We start from the raw sequence: 19,952 nt of genomic DNA on the forward strand, positions 1-19,952 counted from the left end.
CTGGTTTCGCGCGGAATCCGGCTGGGCAGGAAGACGCGGCGGTGATGGCGGTGAGCGGCCGGGCCGGGGCAGCGGAGCGGTGCGAGTTGGGGTGTCACCCCCGCGGGGTGCAGACCCCGGGTCCTCCCCGCCGCGGGAGTCTTGGCACTGCGGTCGCGAGGGGTCCAGAGGGGATTGCGGGGGGAGCGGGGGTGGGGGGTGAGTGGGGGTGCGCTCGCCCGGGACACCCGAAATGCCGAGGGAAGTTTCCCCCGTGCCCTGCACCGGAGAAGAGAGCCGGGCCCGGGGAGGGTCGGAGCCCTTCCCCTCCGCTCCGTCTGCTCTGGGCTCGGAGGATGGTTTTCCCCCCACTCTCCCATGCGTTTCTGTTTTCATTTGCAAGGAGAGCTAATTATTTTAAGCTTTGCCCCATCGGGAAAGAGGACTCCTCGATGATCCGCGTCCCCCTTCTGAGCGCCGCCCCCACGGCAGAGGCTCCTGGAAGCACTCGCTCCCCTCTGCCCCCACGGCACGGTGCCCCCCGCCTTCACCCTCTCCCTCCTGTCCTTGCAGGACTCCTCCGAGTCGCAGGCGGCGGCCACCAGCCCCGTGCGGAGCTCACGCCGGGGCGATGCCTTCACGTCCAGCCCCGGCCGGGACCTGCCCCCCTTCGAGGATGAGTCCGAAGGGCTCCTGGGGACCGAGGGGCTCCCCGAGGAGGAGGAAGAAGGCGAAGAGCTCATCGGGGAAGGGATGGAAAGGTAAGGAAACCGGGGGAAGGCAGCTTCTGCGGGGGGGGGGGGGTTGTGTCTGGGGATGGGGTTTTGCTAATGGGAAGTCAGTGCGGCCAGCGACGTGAAGGGGGGGCTATCACCCATGCCACCATGGGATCCCTCTGCTGTGCTTGTAGCTGGGGCGAGGGGGCAAAGAGCTGCTGGCCAGTGGAGAAAGGTCAGGGCACAGTGTCATTTGAGTCCTGGAAGAACTGAGCAAATTGCAACCTGGGAGCAAAGTGCCATCATGATCTGGTGTGGGTAAACCAGGATCTCCCTGGATGCGGGATGTGCATCCAGCCCAGCTCCTTACTCCTGCAGGCGTAAATTTTAATGTTCTTTTACTCAGCCAGGCCTGCCGGCAAGCTGGTGAACTTTACAATACAAAGGCTTGAATGCTGTCATTCATAACCGTGGTGCTGGAGCCCTTTGTACTGCAGGGCATCTTCCACTGTGAAGTGCCTTCCTGCTCAACATGTTCAGTCTTGCTGCAGACCAACTGTCCTGACACCTACCCAGCAGTAGCTAGAGAAGGGCTGGAGAAATGCTTTCTGGAGCCTGGCCTGCTTCAATGCTATGTGTGTGTGCTAGGGACTACCGCCCCATCCCCGAGCTGGATGTCTATGAAGCAGAGGGCCTGGCTTTGGATGATGAAGATGTGGAGGAGCTGACAGCCAGCCAGCGGGAAGCCGCAGAGCGAGTAATGAGGCAGCGAGACCGCGAGCTGGAGCAGGGCATGGGCCGCATGAGGAGAGGGCTGCTTTACGGTAGGTGCAGATGAGCTGTGCCAAGTGGGCTGCTGATCCCTGCGTGATGGGCTGCAAGCCGGCCCTTGGAGGGGAGCTGGACTCTTACCCTCAAAGAGTAGCAGGGAGGTCCCTGGAGCTCCAGTGTATTTGGGCTCTGAGTGAAATCTCTGGCTGTGGGCTTGGCTGGACTCCCCAGTGCATGATCCCTTTGATTTGGGCTTTCTAGGATCTCATTTGGTGTGTTCTTCTGGTTACATGTTCACTGCTGAAACAAAGTCAGGATCCTGGGCCTGTATCAAGGGTTTGGGATTCTACTGAGTGTATGCTGTGGAGTTTGTTGGTGTTCCTGTAGAGACTTTTGTGGGCTGGATGGGAGGGCCTTTGATGCACTTGGAAGCCCATTCCTTGGCCTTCCTCCCTCAGTGCATTAATGGACATGACTGTGTGCTGCGGCATACAAATATTCTTATTCACTCCCATGAAGTCTTTAGCTATGTTGTGGAAGATGTAGGAGGCAGGCTAGAACTGGATTTAGGCTGGGCCTGGGATAGTTCTCGGTTTGTATTTCAGGCTCCGACCTCTTTGCTTCACAGCTGGTGCAATCCAACCATGACTAACCCGAAGAGTGAGAACAGGAATCCCAAACACTTTAACAATTTTTCCTCCCAACCATTAGATAGTGACGATGAAGATGAAGACCGCCCTTCACGGAAGAGGCGGCTGGCAGAACGGGCTGCCGATGGCATGGAAGAGGGAGATGAAGACATGATTGAGAGCATTGAGAATCTGGAAGACATGAAAGGGCATTCGGTGAGGGAGTGGGTTTCCATGGCAGCTCCCCGGCTTGAGATCTACCACCGCTTCAAGAACTTCTTGAAGACCCATGTGGATGACCATGGGCACAATGTCTTCAAGGAAAGGATCAGTGACATGTGCAAAGGTAGGGCCGGGTGATTAGAGGCTCTCTCCTCTTTTTGTAGGTCATGGTGCTTTACGGTGATCCAGTCCATAGGTGGATTTTTTCTGCCTGTCCTGTTTGTCCCAGACATTGAGTCAGCACTTTAAGAAACTCGGGTGCTGATGGAGATAAAAGAATAATAGAAACATGTCTACTATCTTCTTTGATTCTGGCTGACTAATTAGAAGGCCCCTGGCGTCTGGTACTCATTAATATTCATATCGTAGAAATGCTAGCAAAAGACTATGTGGGGCAGCAGACAGTGGTCTGCAAGCTTGTGATCTGAAAGAGACAACAATTGCTTGCTGTCTGTGCTAGTTACTTTCTCACACTAGAAACTGGATTATCCAGCGAGGGGACACAAATAGACCTTGTGACTTTGAAAACCATGTGAGTGTTGCAGCCTTGAATTCCGACTAGGCACTGCCAGAAGAAGCAATCATTAAGGCTGTCACTGATAAATTGTAAAAGCAGAAATTGTCACATCTAGGAACAGCTCTTGTAACCACAGTTTTTCGTATTTCTTCTTTATATGGAGGCTGAAGCTCCAGAAGCTTGAGTAGTGGATCAGGGTCAGTGTTATACAGCTAGGAAATAAAAGGCATTTGTCTTGTCCCTTTCCAGGAACATAAGACGTGGAAGGTTTTTGCCAGCCATTCAGCATAGTTGTCTCTCCTATTAACTTCTGTTTCCTGGAGGTCTGTGGGAGAGTTGTGTGTTGGGCTGAGGCTTTTGAGTCTCAGGCACACCGGGCCTGGGAAGTAGCTGTGCTGCACTGGAGAGGAACAGTCACAAGCTTGGTACTGATAATTTGTCAGAGAAATAAATTAAAAAGAGTTTCCCACCCATTTTCAAAATGTTGACCTCTAAACGTTTTTCAGGAAGGTGCAGACATCTGCAAACCGCAGCCTGCAGGATACAGGCTTGTCTGTTCTGGCTGTCTTTTCCACAAGACTCCTTGAGGAGTGGGCAGGTAGAAAATACAATTCACCCCATCTTTTTCTTAAGAAAACAGAGAGAGTCTGGTGGTGAACTACGAGGATCTGGCAGCCCAGGAACATGTCCTTGCCTACTTTCTGCCTGAAGCCCCAGCAGAAATGCTGAAGATCTTTGATGAAGCAGCCAAGGAGGTGGTGTTGGCAATGTACCCCAAATATGATCGTATTGCTCAGGAGATCCATGTCCGTATTTCCCACCTCCCTCTGGTGGAAGAATTGCGGTCACTCAGGTAAGCAGCAGAATTACCAGCAGTGGCTGTGGGGCTTGCAGCAGGCTTTGGGGTGATCAGGAGAACTAGTCTGCAAGCTAAAGCTCTGGATAAGTCCGACAGGATGACTGAGCTTATTACAGAAAAAAAAGTCTGATTAAGGGTGAACTTCCAATGTCCCCAAAGGTAAAACACAAACCCTGCAAGAAGACTCCTGCTGATAACTGTTTCTTACTAGGCCTTTGGGAGTTGTGCCTTTTAGCAAGAACATTTCTGTAGGGTGTTCTGCCTTCTGTGCCCTGCAGGCATCCAGCATCTCTCTGTCTTTCCTCAGGCAGCTGCACTTGAATCAGCTGATCCGCACCAGCGGAGTAGTGACAAGTTGCACAGGGGTCCTGCCTCAGCTCAGCATGGTCAAATACAACTGCAGCAAGTGCAGCTTCATCCTGGGACCCTTTTTCCAGTCCCAGAACCAGGAGGTGAAAGCTGGTTCCTGTCCAGAGTGTCAGTCTCTTGGCCCCTTTGAAATCAACATGGAAGAGGTAAGAGATGTGCTTGCCTAGACAGGGCTGTCTGCCCATCTTGCCCAGGCTGCTGCACTGCCTGTTCCTCCCAGCCCGGCCTTGGCTCCCACCATTCGAACAGGCTTGGTGCCAGGAGAGGAGTCTACTGCTACATCCAGGTGTCTCTGAAGATAGGTCTTGCCTATTTCAGCTCTTAACCTGAATCTGCCTAATTTAGCAGCCAAAAGGCAAGTCATTTACTGCCTCATTTTAAGTGTTTGGGCGGAATCTTTTGCCACAGTCATCTCTGGTACACAGTTACCTATCCTTACTGTAGAAATGCAGACACAGACTGTCCAGCTCTCCTCCTTCCCCAATTAGGTCAGTATTTCCTGATCTGCCAGCTAAGGAAACTAGAGGACAGTAGCAAAATTACTTATATGGAGCTTCTGACTTTCATTCTTTGCTTTGATATCTTTAACCATCACAAGTGGAGCATCTTCCTCCCAGGAACTGGTCCAGTATTTGGGTGGACAAACACTGTGGTGGCTGAAACACAGTGGTGAGATATGGCAAAGTGCTTTCCTATCCCCGTTGTTGTCTATCTCACCCCGGAATTGCTCCTCACAATCTCCAACCTTACATGCCCCTAGTTTTCTAACCAAAGTATAGTAAATCTTTGAATGGACCTTCTCTGGTGAGGTGCCTTTGAAAAGCATCGGCTGTGCTGATGCCTGCCAGACTTGCTGGGTAACTTTTGTTTTGTTGCTGCAGACAGTCTATCAGAACTATCAGCGCATCAAAATCCAGGAGAGCCCTGGGAAGGTAGCTGCTGGGAGGCTGCCCCGCTCCAAGGATGCCATTCTCCTCGCCGATCTGGTTGACAGCTGCAAGCCAGGGGATGAGATTGTGAGTACATTGTTGGACTCAGGTATGGGGTGAGCACAGAGCATTTTTAAACTGTGATGGTGACATCACTGGAACATCTGTGGGGATGTCCTCAGATGCATTTGGGCAGCTACTTTTGAGACTGGTGTCTTAGAATGGAGAGGGGGCTGGTTCGTACTATGCAAGCACTGACATATCATCTCCTGGTTCCCAGGAGCTAACAGGGATCTACCACAACAACTATGACGGCTCCTTGAACACTGCCAACGGGTTCCCAGTGTTTGCAACTGTGATCCTGGCCAACCACATCGCCAAGAAGGACAACAAGCTGGCTATTGGAGAACTGACTGATGAAGATGTGAAAGTGATTGTGGGTCTGTCCAAGGATGAGCAAATTGGGGAGAAGGTGGGTCAGCCTCAGACATCCCTTTTCCTGTTGATAGCTTGCCATCACCTGGCATCTGGATCAGTAAGTGATGAAAGGTGTTGGCTGGCTAAACAGTGGTTAAAGAAACTTTTAGAAATCTCAGTTTTCTCTGAATGGTCTTGCAATCTTCTGTAGCCCTCAGAGAGCTGTTAGAGAGTGAGTTATAGGAGGAAGGAAAAAAGGAAGGAAATAAGAAACTTCCCTTGTGCTTTTGGGGGTCAAATTTTCTGTTCTTCCCTTCTTTCTCTGAGCCTTCCACATCCCAATAGGGCTGGAACATGAGTGAGAGACACTCAGACACTACTTATATCTGACTATTGTTTTGTCTCCCCATATCTTGAAAGCACAGTGGGGGAAGTGTTCTGAGGAGCCAATGCTTGTATTTCCAGTTCCCTTAAGGGGATGTTATTACTTAGCTTAAGCTGTGGTAGAGATCTTAGCTTTGCTTCTCTCTGCATGCTAGGACCTGAATCCAATACTTGAAAGAACAAAGCTCCTGGATTGGTGCATGTTCAACCTCAATTGGGTCAGGTTTAAGCTCTGTAATACAGGGACTTCACTCTGTTGCCTTGGTCATGCTGTTTTTACATTGCCTGTTGTTCCAAATGGGTGGAGCAGCTTCAACTGAGCCAGGACGTTTTAACGTCAGTAGTCTCCAGCATCAGGCTATTATCAGAATACCCTTGAGAAAATAAGCCAGTTGTTCATAATATTTGACCATGATCACAATTCCTGTGCAGCATAGCCCATCCAGCTACTATCATGTGCAGTGAGTAAGTCTCAAATCAAAGTCTCTAGCTTTGCAACAGCTGATAACAGCCACTGTGGTGTGCTTTGTGTACAACAGGAGTGTGGAGGCAGTGACAGCAGCTTCCAGTGCTAGACTACACAATCTGCCATGCCCCAGCAGCACCATTTTTGTGAAGCACCTTTAGGGGACTCTGGGTGGGTAGTTAAGTTGAAACAGCCCCCTCACCATGGATAATAAAAAACTCTTCGAAGACAGCAGTATTATAAGGGTAACCGTAGATACAGCCCTTTGCTGATTTTCATGCCAAATTCTGCCCAGACTGGGAAATGGTATGCCCTGGACAACTCCTCTGGTTTTCCTTTCAGATTTTTGCCAGCATTGCCCCATCTATTTATGGGCATGAAGACATCAAGAGGGGCTTGGCTTTAGCTCTGTTCGGTGGAGAGCCTAAAAACCCAGGTGGGTGTCACTTGTGTCACTTGGGGCTGCTTCACTCAGCTGAAAGCAAATGGGTCTGGGTTTGTCTGGGTGTTGCAATGAGAGTGGTTAGAGTTGTCTCTGTGTCTTGGTGAAAGACAAAGTAACAGACTGAGGGATATCTGTGATGGAAGTGGCTGCTTTTATCATGCTGAAAAGTCTGGTGTAACAGTAGAAATGCTAAGACTGAAAACAGCTCCTGCTGCAAACCTGGGCAAGTTTTTATCCCTCCTCCTCTAGGAGGTTGTGTTTGATGCCCCTTCAGAGGTTTGACCTTTTGGTCTCCTGATTTGTTGTCATCTCCTTCTTAGAAGAATGTGTTCAGCAAGGTTAGAAATGCTGTTTTACTCATGTGACTGCCTCCAAAGCTGACCTTTTTTCTTCAGCTTCCCTGTAAAGCTTCCCTGCCTACTCTTAGCCTTCCCTTCAGCTTTGTTGTGTTCAGGGCAGGGTTGCTATCAAGCCATGCACTCAGCTGCCAACATGTCTCTCCCATTACTGTTGTAGGTGGCAAACACAAAGTCCGTGGTGACATCAACGTGCTTCTGTGTGGAGACCCCGGTACTGCGAAATCACAGTTTCTTAAATACATAGAGAAGGCATCTAGTAGAGCAATCTTCACCACTGGCCAGGGTGCTTCTGCTGTGGGCCTCACAGCCTATGTCCAGAGGCACCCGGTCAGCAAGGAGTGGACTTTGGAGGCAGGAGCCCTTGTGCTGGCTGACAGAGGTGTCTGCCTGATCGATGAATTTGACAAGGTGAGGCCTAGCTTCATCTCTATGAGAACGATTAGCTGTGGAGGGACCAGCTAGAACCTCTGTGATGAGGAGACGCTATAATTCATGGTGCCTTCTCCCAGCTGACCGAGACTCCTGCAGTTTGCTTAGGCCCTTACTGGTCCACGGTGCAGTTTGCTACTTTTTCAGAGCATTAGGAGCTGATTTGCCTTGGTGTGTTGGGCAATGGGTATAGGCGTAGATTCAGTTTAAGTCATTGTTGCTTTCTCGTAGATGAATGATCAAGATAGGACCAGCATCCATGAAGCCATGGAGCAGCAAAGCATTTCCATCTCCAAAGCAGGCATTGTCACATCCTTGCAAGCCCGCTGCACCGTTATTGCTGCTGCTAATCCCATAGGTAAGTGCTGAGAGACCACAGGACCGCCTCAGGCCTCTAGCGTGAGTCTTGCTGTCATGAGAACTGTGGCACATCTTCCCCTCCCTCTGTCTGGTTTCTTCAGATCAAGCAAGCAGTAAAGTCCCTCTGTGCAGGAGGTCTATGCTTGCTTCAAAGCTTCAGCCCTGCAGCCTGTGTTTGACTTTGAGGTTTATCTCTATGATCTAGGTGGGCGATACGACCCATCGTTAACTTTCTCGGAGAATGTAGACCTGACAGAGCCCATCATCTCTCGATTTGATATCCTGTGCGTGGTGAGAGACACAGTGGACCCTGTGCAGGTACAAGCTGTGCTATTAATCCAGGCCTGTGCTGGGCTTGTGATGCTGCTGTTGGGATGCTCAGCTGTAGTTGTCCACCGAGTTTTGCTATCTGGTGAGTGTCTTCAGTGTCTGTTAGTCCATTGCTCTCTTGTAGGATGAAATGCTTGCCCGGTTCGTTGTTGGCAGCCATGTCAAGCACCACCCAGGTAGCAAGGAGGCAGTGAATGGGGATGCCAATGAGGTCATTCTTCCCAACACATATGGGGTTGAACCCATTCCCCAGGAGATCCTGAGGAAATACATCATCTATGCCAAAGAGAAGGTCCACCCCAAACTCAACCAGATGGACCAGGACAAGGTGGCCCGGATGTACAGTGACCTCAGGAAAGAGTCTATGGTGAGAATATTGAGGAAAGGGGAGAAGAAGTATGTATCTAGTCTGCAAATCAGCCTAAGACTGCTCCAGCATATGTTGACACATACTTGCCATTCCCGTCACAAAAGTCTGTGCGGCTGTTCTGTGAGAGACAGGCAGATCCTGTAGTGTCTGCTGAACAGATGATTCTTCATCTAAATGCAGAGTCTTGCCTGTTGTTGATGTGTGGACTGATGGACTGGACACATGTACTAGTGCCTGCCATGGCAAAGTCCTCTTATTGTCACCCAGTCTGGCAAGCCCACAGGAGATGTTTGCATTCACTCAGACCCATACGTTCCTGGTACATTACAGGGAGCTGTTCTATGTAGAAACACCCTTCTCTTTTGTCTGTGGGATCTCTCAGGCTTGTTTCATGCTCTTTGTGGAAGAGGAATTTGTTGAGGACGGAGGGATGTTTTTGGAGCTTGGGAAAACTATATATTTTCTTTTTTAGTTGGCTTTTTGTTTCTTTAACTCCTCCTAAAAGTTGCTGGAGGAAACGGGATTGCTGTTCCTGGAAGGGCACTAAAAAATGGCCAAGAGGGACCCCACATAGCATCCCCTCGCACTCTGCTGAATTAAAATGTTGAACAGGGGAGCCTGTACCGCTCTGTGCAGAACGTGCCAGCAGGTGGCAGAGCCTCCTTAGCCTGAGAGTCCTCAAAGCTCCAGGAGCAGCTCCCTACTGTATGAAGTAGGTCCTGGGCCAGAAGCCACCTGTCTTGCCCCATGTCTTTTATTCTTCAGTAAGGAGTTGCCTCTTCCTCTCCCCTTAGGCAACCGGCAGCATCCCCATCACAGTGCGTCACATTGAGTCCATGATCCGGATGGCTGAGGCTCATGCCCGCATGCACCTGCGGGACTATGTGGTGGAAGATGACGTCAACATGGCCATCCGGGTGATGCTGGAGAGCTTCATCGACACACAGAAGTTCAGTGTCATGCGGAGCATGCGCAAGGTGGGCACCGGCTAAGCCGAGGGCTGTAGCTGCACCCCAGACCCTCTGGGTTTGACTGCAACCTCCTTGCACTGCCCTGGCTGCAGGACAAGACTCTTCCAGGCTGTGCAGGGGTCTGTCCTGCAGAGTCAGGCTCTGAGCCCGTGTGAATGGTGTACTGTGAGTCTGAAGGCAGTGCTACATGACTGCCCTTCATTAGGCTATGGTGGGGCGATGTTTTTTGGGGGGCTGAGAAGGAAGTGTGCCCTGAGCCTCTGTATCGAAAGCACTGCTGCGTCTCTCTTCTGACGCCTTCCTGCTGTTTTGGCACAGGACTCCCGCTGCTGCTGCTGCTGCCAGGTGATCGAGCCTGAGCAGGCAGTTAGTTTCTTCATGTTTTTTCTAGAGCTCCTCAGGGGACAGTTAACCACAGGGCAGCACTCAGTGTGGTTTAGTGCACAGTCTGCCCTTTTCTCTGAGTGGCAGGGGCTGGCTCCCAACAGCTCTTGGCTGGCCACAGCCTGGCATTTATCCACTCCAAGTGTCTGCCCTCAGTCTGGACGACTCGTGGCCTCTCTCTTTGGCTGCAAACAGCCAGCCAAGTGTGAGCGTCTGCTGGGGAGGCACAGGACAGTCTGGGTTAAGTGAAGCTGCTCTACACCTTCCCCAGGGCCAGCACTCCCATGGCGGCTTCCCAGCCGGGCAGCACACCTCCACAGCAGTGCACTGCCAGCCCCCGAGAGGCTCCAGGGCTGGTGATGAGACCCCCTCCGGAAATTTTTAATGGTTGGAAGAGCAGCCAGCAAAGGAGTGTTGTGGCTGTCACAGGGCTGTGTTTTAACTGCATCTGCAGGTGGCAGCTTGGCATGGCCGAAGTCCCTTAAGAGACACTAAGGGTGCAGGTGACAGCGCTGTCATTTGGTTCCCCTTATGCTCTGTGGGAGGAGGGGGTTGGTTGGTGTTGGGCACGGGAGACGGCAGCGCGTCACTTGGTTCCTGACCCTCTTGGCTCATCTCATCCTCCCAGACATTCTCCCGCTACCTTTCATTCAAGCGAGACAACAATGAGCTGCTGCTGTTCATCCTGAAGCAGCTGGTTGCAGAGCAGGTGATGTACCAGAGAAACCGCTATGGGGCCCAGCAAGACACCATAGAAGTCCCAGAGAAGGACCTGGTGGATAAGGTATGGGCTTATTGTAACAAGCCTTCTCTGGGTTTGGTTCCTGCTCTCTGTCAGCAGCCTCAGAACCAGAGGTGTTCTCAGTCTTCTAACTTCCCGAGTTACAGTACCAGAAAAAAATGGTGTTAATCAATTTAACCCAGAATCAGGACTGTCTCATCTGTCTCTGCTCCTCTCTTCTCTGGGAGTGCCATATTCTTCCCCCTCAGTACTCGTGCACCCCTATAAAGCTTTGGGGTTGGAGTGGTAAAGCCTGCAGTATGGCTGGTGCTTTGCAAATGAATGAGGACACAAGTTCCCTGGCACCTGTGTATGAAGAAGCAAAGAGCAGAAAAATCTTTGCTTATATGAGCTTTCCCAATCCCTCCTGAGGCTCACCCTCCTCCTTAGTGCGTCCTCATCCCAGTCCAGGGTCTGCGCTCCTGGCTCTGCCTTTCTGTGCAATGTATTGACCTTGCTTGGCACTAAAGCAGCATTTGGTTCCCGGGTTGCTGCTTTTCTGTGCCTTGCATCAAATGTGCAGAGTAACTACTTCAAGAGCCACCAGCTTGGTGCTGCCAATGTGTCCATCCCCAGTCAGATGTCTCCTGCAAAACTGTCTCCCACTGGGTGAGGTATTAGGGACTTTTGGATAGTAGTTATGTTCTAGCTCTTGTGGAAGTAAGAGGACAAGCCGAGAGCAGGCAGATGCTGAGCCAGCATGCTCTCTTTGCTCAGCTCAGCTCTGCCAATGCTCCTTTCCTCCTGACCTGCAGTCTCCCCTGCTACTGCAGTTCTGGTTCCTGCTGAGCAGGGCAGAGATTGCTGACTGTCAAATTTTATGCAGCCTCTGCTGTGGAAAACCACATGGTTCTTACCTCTCCCCTCCCTCCTCCTCCTCCCAGGCTCGGCAGATCAACATCCACAACCTCTCTGCCTTCTACGACAGCGAAGTGTTCAAGATGAACAGATTCAGCCGGGATGTGAAGCGGAAGCTGATTGTCCAGCAGTTTTGAGGCTGGCAGTGGAGTCTGCCACATGCTCCTGTGAGATGAGACCTCTGCCTTGCAGCCCTCCCAGGAGCACTACAGAGATCACCATCCAGAGGGACTAAGCTGCACATTCTCTTGTTTGCTTTGTGCCTTTTGGATTAAGGGAGTGCTGAGCTGCTGAAGACCTTGTAAATAGAACAGAGTTAAGTAGTTAAATGCCCAGCCAAGTCTGTTTAGCAACCTTGTTCACTGTTTTGCCTTGTAGCTAAGCACAACAGGGAGAGAATTACTGGCCACATAGATGGCATGTTTGCTGTTTGTTTGTTGCTAGTTGTTACAGGCTCATCTGCAGGAGCAACGGAGTGGGAGCATTCGAAAAGCATTTGTCTGCCTTATCCACACCCCTTGGATTGCAAGCACTCTCAAGGCTTCTCTTTTCCCATTTCTGGCCACTGTGCAGCCTGTTGGGTGATAACTGAAACTGCTTTCAACTCTCCGTGAACCAGCCAGCCTCTCGGCTCCAAGCCTTTGTGCCTGACACTTGACATTTCCCCAGGTGCCCACATGGGTTGACCTTGTGCTTGGTTTCTGCAAGGAGGGGCTGGCAGAGGAAGATGGGAACTGAAATAAAACGTAACTATTTCTAGTATTAGTGGTGATATGTATGGGCAGTGAAGCTCCTTCGGTACATGCTGGGGAGTGTCCAGAAGCCTTGGAGAAGGGGCTTCCACTGCCTTACTGGGTGTTATCTTTGTGCAGCTGTCAGCAGATGTGCATTTATGGTTGGATCGAAGTGCTGGCACCTAAACTGAACACCATCTCTCACACCCATTTGTTGAGGGTGAAGTACCTGTGGTGCTGTTTTGGGGAGTAGCAATGGAAGAGCCCTGAGCTGGAGGTGTTCAGGGAGGACAGGATGGGCTCAGTGTTCACAGGCAATTTTCTTACTGTGTGCATTTTGAATACATTTGTTTTTCAGTAGTTTTGTGTTTCTTCCTCTTTTGGGAACTCCTGCAGCCATGGGGGTAAGGAAGAGCGTGTGAGCAACCTGGATGCCGGACCAGCTGCTCGGCGGTTTGTGGGGTTGGGTTTGGGTACAAACACATCCCGTGTTTGCTCTTCAAGTTAGTGGGAACTGCCAGTGCTGGTCTCTCAGCTACTGCACATCTTCACCGTGGATGGATACCAGGACACAGTTGTCCACAGGACCGTGTCATGAACGCTGCCTTTCCCACCAAGGGCCTGCCTGCAGTGGCTCCTTCCCTGTCTTGCCTGCTTTTTGGAGCACTGATCCCTCTGCGGGACTCTCTCATGTAAATGTATCACCTTGAGACTGTCCCATCACAGTACGTATCTCCCACCTCCCTTCCTTTCCCACTCTCCGGTTAGACAGCCTTGATGTCATGTCTTGGCTGCCACTTGGATTCCAGTCTGGGAGAAGCAGTAAACCCTCTCCAAGACACAGCTGAGGTCTGTAGTGAATGTCCTTTGCCTGGCTAGACTTATGGGACCATAAGGCATCTCCAGCCTCCTACTGCCTGGGCTCAAGAGCATTTGTAAGCTGGCTGCTGCAATTCTGCGCTGGCCAAGCAGACATATCCCTGGCTGTTGACACCGTGGGTTTTGTCATGGTGATGCGCGTGCGCGTGTGTCCTCTCAGCCTGGTTGTTACTCGGGAGCTAGCAGTGCTTGAACCCTGCTGGGGGCTTAGCACATGACTCTCAGCCTGAAACTGGCTCCGCATGTTGCCTTTTCTGTCTGCCAGCTCCCCCCTGTGTATTTGTTTAACTGTTTTGGCTGTATTTTTTCCCTTCCCACCGGGTCTCTGTCTACCAGGGCTTTCTGCAGGCAGCCTATAGAGACACTTTCCTGGCATGCCTTCCCTGCCTGAGCTAGCCCTTTTCCCCCTGAATGTGTGCCTGGGTCAGGTGTGTGCTGGGTATGGCAGAGCTGCTGTGTGCCTGGAACCACGTGGTGTGGCTCAGCGTGGTTCTTCAGGGCTGGGCACAGAGCTGTTAGCACCTCACCTCCAAATGCCAGAGGCCATGGGCAGAGGCCATCCCTGGGGAGAGCAACTGCCAGCACTTGCAAGCTGTGCCCAGCTCTGTAGCAGCCCATGTACCTTGCCGGGGAAAGTGCTGGCCCTGAGATAGCAAATCCAGCAGTAACGAGAGATGAAACAAGCTTGTCAAGCAAACTGAACTTGTGTGTTGTGCGGATGAGCACTGGATGTGGGAAGAGAAAGAGGCTTCGTGTCGCACTGGTGAAATACAAAATGCTTCCTAAAAATTTGCAACCTTGTGAAACCTCTGCTATGCCTGTAGTGACCCACACAGAGTTAAATATGTGGCCAAGCATATCACTGCAAACCATGACAGAATACGCAGAAATGGAGTGGGACTCCTGATTTTCCCAGATCCTTGCCCTGCTGCTGGACAGGGCTGTTGACAGTCACCCTTTAGTTTTGTCCTACAACTTACTTCTGCCTCCTGTGCTCTGGTGCCACCTCACTTGGCACACAGCATGAGCAGTGGCAACAGAGAGATGCTATTGTTGGAGTTACTTGTTTGTCGCTTTGCTCACTCTGCCTCCTCCTGAATCCTCAGTACAAAGGCAGTTATGCCCTCCCACCTTGTTGTCTTGCCAGCATCCAGCAGAGCAATGAATTCTTGCAGCTGCGCCCTTGCTAATGTTGGCATCAGCCGCTCAGTGGAGTGTTAATGCCAGACTGAAGGCATGTTCCTCCTCTCGTGGCCACTGAGCTTTTCAGGTTCCCTGGAGCAAGCTTTGGCTGTTGACAGCATCAGGTGTCTGGTCTGGACAGGGGTGCAAACAGGGGTGAAAACAGATGCTGCTTTAAACAGGGACTGCCTTGCCAGGGGGCATGTTCCAGCTGAACATAGCAAGGATTTTACTGCAGGGCTCTGGAGATGGGCAAGCCAAGCCGCGGTCTCATGAAACGAGGAGTTGCTCCCCTGACAACCTTGAGTTTGTCCAAGCTTGAGCACTTGGCTTCTCACTGCTGTGATTCGAACATTGCACAGTGCCTCTGACAACCTGGGGCAAAAGCAAGAGTCTTGGGGAGGTGAGGTTTGTCCACAACAGGCTGTGCCTGGGCTCAGATGGAAGATGAAGAGGGTGCTCCTTGCAAAGCACACAGGGGTTTGTGAATCCCCACAGTGTCGCTTCTAGTGGTCGTTTTCCCCTTGGGACTGTAGTTGTTGGCAAATGCTGGGTGAAGCTGGCTTGGAAGAGCATCTTGATTTGAAAAGTGCATGATGGGCCAGATCCTGATCCAGTTTCATTTGAACATGCCATGTGCACACTCCTGAGAGAACGGCATGGCTCTCTGCATCTCATAAAAAGCTGTTTGACCTTAGCCCAGCACGAAGCGTATATATACACACACATACAAACAATGCATACATGCCTGTTTGGGGTACATGAGCAGGTGCCTGCAGATAACCAGCTAACACGTGAGGGTATGTGATCTGGGAAAATGGAGGAAACAAGCCCTGTACCCTTCCTGCAAGCTCTTTCCTACCTTCTGACAGGGTTTAGAGTCTTGATAGCTTCTGCCTTTATTGTGATCATAAACCAACACACTACATCTGCAAGTCCTGGGTTGTATCCAGCGTGCTAGTGGCTGTTTCTGAGTCAGGGAAGTTCTACCTCCAGTAATACATTTATTTTTCCTCAAATTAATGCCAATGCCACTTGGAAAAATTAGCATATGCAGCATTTCTGGACCAGCAGTGTTTCGCTTTCTGCCATGCCAGACCTTGACTGGAACCTGCTCTGTCCATCTGCTCTGAGTTTACTAAAGGGCTGTCTGGAAACTGGTTGACAAGAACTTTCCCAGTGTAACTGTGCTCAAGATGTAGCAGTTGTGTTGGGTAGTGTCATCTTCCTGTCCTAGAGGAGACCAACCAGCTGCAGTTCAACCAGGAGGGCCATTTCAGGTGCTTATGGCTCTGTCCTTGTTGACCTCAACTCACCCAAATATCTGAATTCCAGCATGTGATTGCTGAGCTGTGAAGACAGTATGGGAATATGCTTACAGATGTGTATCTACAGATACAGGTGAGTCACTGCAGACAGCTACCCCTCATGCCATGCTGCAGGGAGGATGCACTCTGAACCTCCTAGTATTTTTCCATCTCCTAAAATACTTTTCCACTTAACAAGGCACAGCCAAAATTGGATCAGGCTTCTGTATTTTGCATCTATTATGCAGTTCTTGCTGCTGTGACTGATTTAATGTCTCCATTATCATGGAGCACTGGTCTGCCAACGACTCCAGCCATCCAGCATGCTCCTCGGCCACAACTAAATGTCTGTGAGGAGCCTCAAGGGGCTGCTGAGCATTGCATCTTTAGAGCAAAAGCTCTTGGAAGGGGGTTGTGCTCCTTTCTGCTCATCTTGCAAGTCACTTGCCTCTAAAGGCAAGGTGAAGCTGGGGGTTGGAACCCAGGGGAAGTGCCAAGTTTCTTTTCTGGGTTATCTAGTGCTCAAGGAGATCTGAAAGTAACTGTCCTGTGTAAAGATGCTGAGGAACTTCAGTCCCATCAAACCACGTGGAAACATGTGTAGGAATGCCAGTAGTCCCTGTGAGCCAGTGCGTGGCTCTCCTTAGAGTCAACAGACACCAGCCCTCTTCAGATACAGGCTGCTCCTTCTGCTCTGAAGATACGCACATCCCAGCTTAGCCACCTATTAAAGAACCAGGAGTTTCTCTGAAGGTAACTATTATGCTTTTCAGTTTAGTAAGGAAAGGTATAAACCACCTCTGGGTTCTTCCTAGCAAAGATACTTTGCTCATTGAGGGGTAGAAACTCCAGTTTCTCAAGTCACTGTGCAAGGAGAGAGGCTTATGTTGTCAGGGCCCTCAGCGTACTAATAGGCCTTAATTGCTGTAATCAGGCTCACCTGGGGCCTCTACCAACACCCATGGCCCAGGTGCTCTATTTAAGCTCAGCTTGGGGCCTTCAGTTCCTGTTTGAGCTATGAGGTGGGAGTACTAGTTTCTGGTTTGTTGTGCTTGGTCACAGTCCTTATTGCTTTGGGCTGTGACCCATGAACTGCCCTCCTGACCTGACCTTAGTCCTCTTCTACTGCTATGGAGCTGTTAAGTGATTGCTGGATGGCGTCTGACCATGGTTGCCATCAGCAGACCTTGACTCTGACCTACAGACTGACTTCCTGGTTTGATGTTGGACCAGCTTCATCACCATGAGCTTCTCTGAGGATCTGGACATCTGGGTGCTATCCCTGAGCTGCTCTGCTCATCTGCCTTGGGTACTCACGGGGCCCTGTCCTGCTGGCTGTTATTGTGCTCAGCTCCCTGATGTGTGCTCCTCAAACACTGCATAACAAGGGCTTGGCAGTCACTTATTAGGGCTCAGGTCATACCTCTAAAACAGGCAGAACTAAGACCAAACCTCCTGCACCTTGTTGCTGACCTCCTGGCTTTACTGGGCTTTAGCCTACTTATCCTTCTGCCCTGGTAAAAAGCTTCAGAAGGTCTGAGGTTTGCCTGCCCTTATGACATCTACTTTTCTGCATTTCTGCAGATTTTCTATCCCTTCCAGAAGGGCATTTGGTCTCTGCTTAGGATGTGAGTTGATGAGCTCGACACAGAGATAAGGGGGGTTCTCCAAGCTGTGCTGTACAGAAGCCCAGCTTAAATGATGTGAATAATCCATGAGAGGTGTAGTCCTTTCTCCTTCCTGGCTGGGAGCTCAGTAGTCATGCCTCATGCAAGTGGAAGGCTGTGAGCATCCCTCTGCATGCTAGTCCAACAGAGTGATGTGACTGGGTTGCTATTCCTCTCCAGTGAGGAGCCCTGCACTAGGAGGAAACCTGCATGAGCTTTCAGCTGGAGAGCTGTCTGCTTCCTTGCCCCAGGTGGCTCTGTTAAAGGTTATTCTGGCCCCTTAATCAAATTCAATATAGCTCTGTTTTCCTCTGCCCTCTAGGAGTCCGCTGAGGTTTGCTGTCAGAGCCTCCTGCAGGAGAATGGCATGGCTATTAATGCAGCAATCAACTTCGCTTTAGCAAGGAGAGAAATGTAAAGCTTCGGGGATGGGAGGCAGCAGGGGCACGTGAACACTGGAGAAGTAAAGCACAACTTGTCATTGCTCTTCTGCTGCACCTTTGGGCAGGGGATGGGAAACAAGCAGGGCTGGTAACAGCACTGCCACAGGTGGGCAGTGTGCCCTCCCCGAAGGGGAGCAAGCTGATGCAGAGAGATGAAGAAAGGCTTAAAGTGATACAGGAGATCTTGCTCCTGGGCTCTAAATAGAGCAGATTCTGTTCCCTCCTAATAACAGCATATTCTGGAAGGTATTAACTGCTCCAGGTCACTCCTCTCAAAGTGTTTATTATACGTCTTCCCCAGCAGGATTTCGGATGAGGGCAGAAACTGTGCATTTTGCCCAGAGAATGGCTGCGTGCCTGGGCTATCCAGCAATAGAGTGGGTACCTGCCCCTGCTTGGTACAGTCAAAACGTTTCACAGTGTCCCAGCATTAAAAAGGCTAAGTCAGCAAATAAGCTTATATAAAGCTTGTCAGAGGCTCTGAAGTAAATTCACGTATGCTGGAACAAGGGAGAGGTTAAATCTTTCCTTGTGCCTAGGGAAGGAGGGGTAGGGCAGGGGAATTCTCAAGACTTCCTCTTATGTGGGGATGAGATGCCAAAGGGCTGCACAGCTTCATAGAAGATGGAGTTAAATTGCATGGTGTGCCACAAGCCTGCTGTGTCACCCAGTCTCTGTCCCAAAGAGCCAGCAATCGAGGTAATGGGACAGAGTCCGAGAGTAGGTTTTTTCCTTCTGATCTAAGAATGGGCACAGATCACCTTCTGTTGTCTGGACAATTGTCAGTCTGCAAAGGAAGAAGGGTTAAACCCTTTTCCTGGTACTAGTGACATCTTGCCTTTTCTAACACTGCAAGAACTTAACATCTGACTGCTCATTTGTTTTGCTTATTGTTTACTTTCTTGCTCTGCTGAGCAAGGGCAATAGATCACTTTCACCTTTGTAGGTGAATTCAGTTTTGCTGTATTTAGGAGAATAAAACATCTCACCAGCATATTGCAAGTTAATGTGTTACTTTTTTTTTTTTTTTAATCTGGAGTTTCAAAATAAGTTACATTTCTGTTGAGATTAGACTTTGTGGTTAATTTCTTTTAGATTAACAAATCCTAGGCACCAAATTCTTTCCCTTAGCTATCACCTCATTCCTCTACCTCAGTAGTATTTGTTTGCAAGTATCTTGGAACAAAATGTGACCCTTAAATTGAAATCGGAAAGCTGGCTGAATTTCCTGAAGGCAAAAGCTGTTATGGTAACTTACAGGGGGAGACAGCAGAAGGATTTTCAGTTTTGCCAGCCTAAAATACATGCTTGCTTTCTGATCCTGCCTTACAGACCTAACTGTGAAATTGAACAATTTTGGGGAAGAACAGAAAAGCGCAGATAATGTTAATACCGAGAAAAACTTCTGAACAGCTTTGAAGCAGCTATAAAAAAGCATTTACTGCAATTGCAAAGCCCCTTTTACCAGTGCTCTGAACATCGTTGGAGAATGTACACCAGGTAGGGAGGCTGGAGAAGATCAAATGAGAAATGACAAGCCTTTGACTGTAAAGCTGTCAATACCTCAGAGCCAAGCCAGCCATACCTATTCCAGGGAGTGTAAAATGAAAACACGAGGGCTGTCCTGGGTTTAAGTTCATGCTGTTTTTAAAGAGAACTGGTGTTGCCCATCCCTGCTGGCTGTTTTCTGCTCTGCTGGCAGCGCTGACCTGGCTGATCAATGTTGCCACCAGATTTATTTGATTTTCTTGCCTAAGATGTATCTTTTCCTTTCAGATTCCCTCTTTGTTGCTCAGTCTGAGATTGATGTGTAATGTCAAAATAAATCTAGGGAGCGCCATGAGCCTCATAGAAAGTGTGCTCACTGCCATGCCTGTGTGGTTTCCTTCTCTCTGATTCGAGGCTGTGTAATACATGAGGGTGTTTTTGCGCTTGCTTTGATGTGATTAGGCTGCTTCAGACGCTGAATTCAGTTTCCAAGATTTGGGAGCTGGATGTGGCAGGGTCAGGAGATCTGAAAGGCTTTTAGTTACCCACTTGTAGTAAGCCACCTGCATGCTAAGACAGCCAAATTACCAGCAACAAAGTGAAAAATTACAAAAGCATTCATTAAATGCCATGCCTGGACTAGAATCTGAGTGCACTGGAGTGTTTTTATCTCATCTAATGGGTAAACGACAGCTCGGTAGTTCCTG

The 19,952-nt window shown here is 50.1% G+C and overlaps 1 protein-coding gene across 1 annotated transcript; it reads left to right on the forward strand.

Annotated features, from left to right (window-relative positions):
• MCM2 (minichromosome maintenance complex component 2) lies at nt 1-12,639 on the forward strand. Its single transcript, XM_069812170.1, has 16 exons — nt 1-50; nt 553-740; nt 1,344-1,519; nt 2,178-2,441; nt 3,468-3,687; nt 4,001-4,208; nt 4,944-5,078; nt 5,272-5,463; nt 6,601-6,694; nt 7,220-7,470; nt 7,723-7,849; nt 8,057-8,169; nt 8,306-8,548; nt 9,346-9,528; nt 10,535-10,690; nt 11,572-12,639. Exons 1-16 carry the CDS (start codon nt 45-47, stop codon nt 11,680-11,682), a joined length of 2,667 nt encoding a protein of 888 aa, XP_069668271.1. The 5' UTR covers nt 1-44; the 3' UTR covers nt 11,683-12,639.
• The last annotated feature ends 7,313 nt before the right edge of the window (nt 12,640-19,952 follow it).

This window comes from Haliaeetus albicilla, chromosome 24, assembly GCF_947461875.1.
Source record: "Haliaeetus albicilla chromosome 24, bHalAlb1.1, whole genome shotgun sequence".
Classification (NCBI taxonomy): domain Eukaryota; kingdom Metazoa; phylum Chordata; class Aves; order Accipitriformes; family Accipitridae; genus Haliaeetus; species Haliaeetus albicilla.